A 3,623-nucleotide genomic window follows, 5' to 3' on the forward strand; every position below is an offset into this window, starting at 1 on the left:
TATTAATTGTTCGTGTGTATACGGTTTCAGATCATGCCCTATTTATACACGTACGAAGTGCTTATTTTTCAACCTTCGTTTAATGAGATTTTTTTGATAATATGATATTTTATCATGGAAAAATTGAACTGTTCAATAGACATCTACTTTTGTTTTTATAACAACAATTATAAGTTATTTTGTATATTTTAAAATTCGAAGGAGTATAAGTGTCATATATTAAAAATCAGGGGACTGTTTTTGTAATTACCCTTAATTTCACGGCTTAAATACGCGGCGCAATTGCCATGGGCTGGTGGTTTGCAGTGAAGTTCGTCAAAGAAAGCTTTGCCCAATCATCTTCCCACGTCAATGCCTTCAATGCAAAGATCCGACGCCAACATCCGTAATTATTATTTTTCGGATTCAATTTTTTTTGTCACAATAATGCATGATAAGGACGAAGAATCTTTGTTTGGTGTTCTCAAAATCTCATTCTTAATAGAGTAGAAAATAAAATACAAATGTCAAAGTCAAAGCTAACTAAATCAATCATCGACACACAACACACATATGACAGCCAAACCATAAGAGAACCGTTGACTTTCAATTTCAAAGTTCACGAACCTTTCAATTTGAAGGAAAACTCTTCACTTAGTTCTCCAATTTGGTGAGCATAGTCTTGGAATCTTGCATTCTCAAGAAATGCACATGGAAATTTCTGTTAGAAATCTTCTTGCCGTTGCAAACCTCTTCGTGATCCTAAGTTTATCTGCTTCTTGCGACGACAACTTGGATGATTCTTCAGAAATCTTCACCTACTATGGCCGCATTGCTGAAATAGAAAAACATTGCAGTTCATACTTATCATTGGCTTCTAAGTTAAGCGCTGATGCCAATAGAGGTAGCAGAATCAAGAGAGAACTTTCTTTCACCAATGGAGATTGGGAGCAGGAGGATGGAAATGCAACCTTGATGCCATTCAGCCAAAGCAAGAGTTTTGAGGACAGTTTAACCTTAAAACTAGTCTCTTTCAAAGTGGTGGATGTTAGTTCAGTCCCTCACTTTGAAAATACAGTTAGTCTTGGAGGCATAATGTCCATAGGCATATCTGATGAAGGTTCATATTTCCCAAGTCACAAATATTTTTCTTTCACAAAGAGGCCTGGCTTATCTGTTCTCAAAATTGCATTTGAAGGTGTATACTTACAAAGCAATGAGAATGGGAATGAGCATTTGATGTGTCTCTTGGGAAACACAACTTTACCAGTACCAATACCAGAACCATTCAACTATGACTATAATGGTCATCTTCTAGATTACACCCTTTTACAAGATGATCAGATTTTACTTGTTCTTCGATACCCTCCAACGTTCAATTTGACAAGTAGAGTTATGAGAGGCGAAATGCGGAGCTTGAACCAAGAAGGAAGCTTGGCATACTTTGATAATGTTCATATTTCTTCCCAGCTGAATCACCACTTCACCTATCAATTCAGCTCTGAATTGAAGTCCAGATCTTGTGATCTTTATCCATATCAACAGGAGCTGACAACATATGGAGCAAAATCGTTCGATAGCGGCTTCAGTTTCTGCAGGTTTCTCAGGCAAGTTATAGAACGACCTTTTGATATTCTCCAAAACTATAATGATAGACATGTTGCTGGCAAACTAGGCCCTTTTCAACTCGGAAAAGAATTTAGTTCTAATTGGACTCACCAAAACTTTAGGCTGCTCTTTCAGAATCTTATCTGTGAGGAGGAAACATCTAACAATATTGTCCAAACTACAAGAGTTTCTGCAGTTCTAAGAGCATTTCCTGCATCATTTCCTATATTTGCATGGCAAGGTAGAACAGGTCTCTCAGGCCTGACTCTATCTGCAGAAGGAACATGGGATTCCTTAACAAGAAAACTTTGCATGACTGGGTGTGTTAATTCAGTGTTAGACTCAGAGGAATGCAATTACCAGGTATCTTTACACTTTCCAAATGTGTTCTCCATCAAGCAGAGGAGTGTATTGCTAGGTAGCATATATAGCATCAAAAATGAAACAAATACATCCTTCTTGCCTTTGTTGTTTGATTCACTAAGGGGCCCTTCAGATCTCAAGAGCCTTGGTTTGTATAACAATCCATATTATAATTACTCAAAGGTTGAGCTAGCTGCAGCAAACAAAAAGAAGAGTCCACCCTCCAAATTGTTCACCTTTATCAAGAAGTTCTTGAAGTATCCAACTCTGGTGGATGGACTAGATTTGCATGCTCAGCTAAATTTCCTCTCCAATAAACTCAATTTCCATGGGTGTGCAGTTCATCATCAATCCATGAGGAATCAGAAGTCAAGGGTCGATATTCAGATGGAAGTACTTTCACTTGATACTTCATATCAACATGAAACAACAGAACCAGAAGAGAAGAACCTCATTAACATATCACTACATCTGGCGTTCTCTGAAGGATATTTGGTTGAAAGTGAAGTTCTTTACCCTTACTTCTTGGAAGGTGTTTATGATCCCTTAGCGGGTGATATGCATCTAAGTGGTTGCAGAAAGGTTTCACCAAATGATAAGAGCAGTTTTGAGCCTGGGCTAGATTGTATGGTAGAAGTTAAGGTTCAGTATCCATCTGAATCAACAAGATGGCTGATGTATCCCTCAGTTGAAATGACCATTACTAGCCAAAGGAGCGAAGAAGATGCGCTGCATTTCAGGACTATCACTCTCAAAACTGTAAGGATTTCATACAATGAGCATGAACAGGACTATGCCTTGATGAAAACCTTTGAAGGTGTTCTAAGGCTTCTGATTTCCCTAGCAGCAGTAGCCATAATTCGGAGCCAACTTCGTTACATGAATTCAAATGATAGCTGCATTGCTTACATCTCTCATGGAACGCTTGCTCTATTGATGTTTGGTTATGGTGCAGAGTTGATAATGGCCACTGAGATCCTCTTTGAATCAAACCAAGATTCTATTAGAAATTTGCCTTATGAATTGCAAACCCCAAGAATTCTTCTACTGTTGGTTTCTTTGCTTCTTACTATAAAACAGTATCAAAAGGTGTCTGAAGCTAAGCACATGCCAAATGGGTATTACTTTGTACCTGCAATGTCAGTGATCATGAAGACTCTGGCCCTGAAGATGCAAGATTTATTTTTGATGCCTCAAGTCATTGAGAACATGGCGTGTAGTAGTCAAGTGAGGCCTTTGAGGAAAACATACTATTTTGGACTCACATTGCTAAGGTTGGTTATACATTTCTATTACTACATCAGAGATCCATGTCCATTCAATTATGATGGTGGTGATGCATTAATCTACAACCAAGTGGGATCAGTTTTGTTTTACATTTATGATATCATGATTCCCATCATTATGATCTTACTTGCTTCTGTGGTCTACATTCAACAAAGCTGGAACTATCTAAAACCAAGACATCCTTAAATTTTTTTTTCCTCTACCTTGTTTCATTTGCATTCATCAATCACAATGTGCAATTTCCTTGTTTTCTTGAGTTGCATTGTATCAATAAGTGAGCTATGAATATAAACACTGACATGCTTGTAAGTTCTATGCTGTGCCTCCTTAAGTTTTAAGATCTATACATATATCTTTCTGAAAAGTGAGTATCAATTGAATGCTTA

General features: G+C 37.5%; 1 protein-coding gene across 1 annotated transcript; it reads left to right on the forward strand.

Moving 5' to 3' along the window:
• The first annotated feature begins 690 nt into the window (after positions 1–690).
• On the forward strand, positions 691–3,423 carry LOC112769975 (uncharacterized). Its single transcript, XM_025814439.1, has one exon. It carries the CDS (start codon positions 691–693, stop codon positions 3,421–3,423), a length of 2,733 nt encoding a protein of 910 aa, XP_025670224.1.
• The last annotated feature ends 200 nt before the right edge of the window (positions 3,424–3,623 follow it).

This window comes from Arachis hypogaea, chromosome 1, assembly GCF_003086295.3.
Source record: "Arachis hypogaea cultivar Tifrunner chromosome 1, arahy.Tifrunner.gnm2.J5K5, whole genome shotgun sequence".
Lineage (NCBI taxonomy): Eukaryota > Viridiplantae > Streptophyta > Magnoliopsida > Fabales > Fabaceae > Arachis > Arachis hypogaea.

Coding starts and splice junctions, on each gene's coding strand:
- LOC112769975 (XM_025814439.1), top strand. CDS start 691: ATGGAAATTTCTGTTAGAAATCTTCTTGCCGTTGCAAACCTCTTCGTG.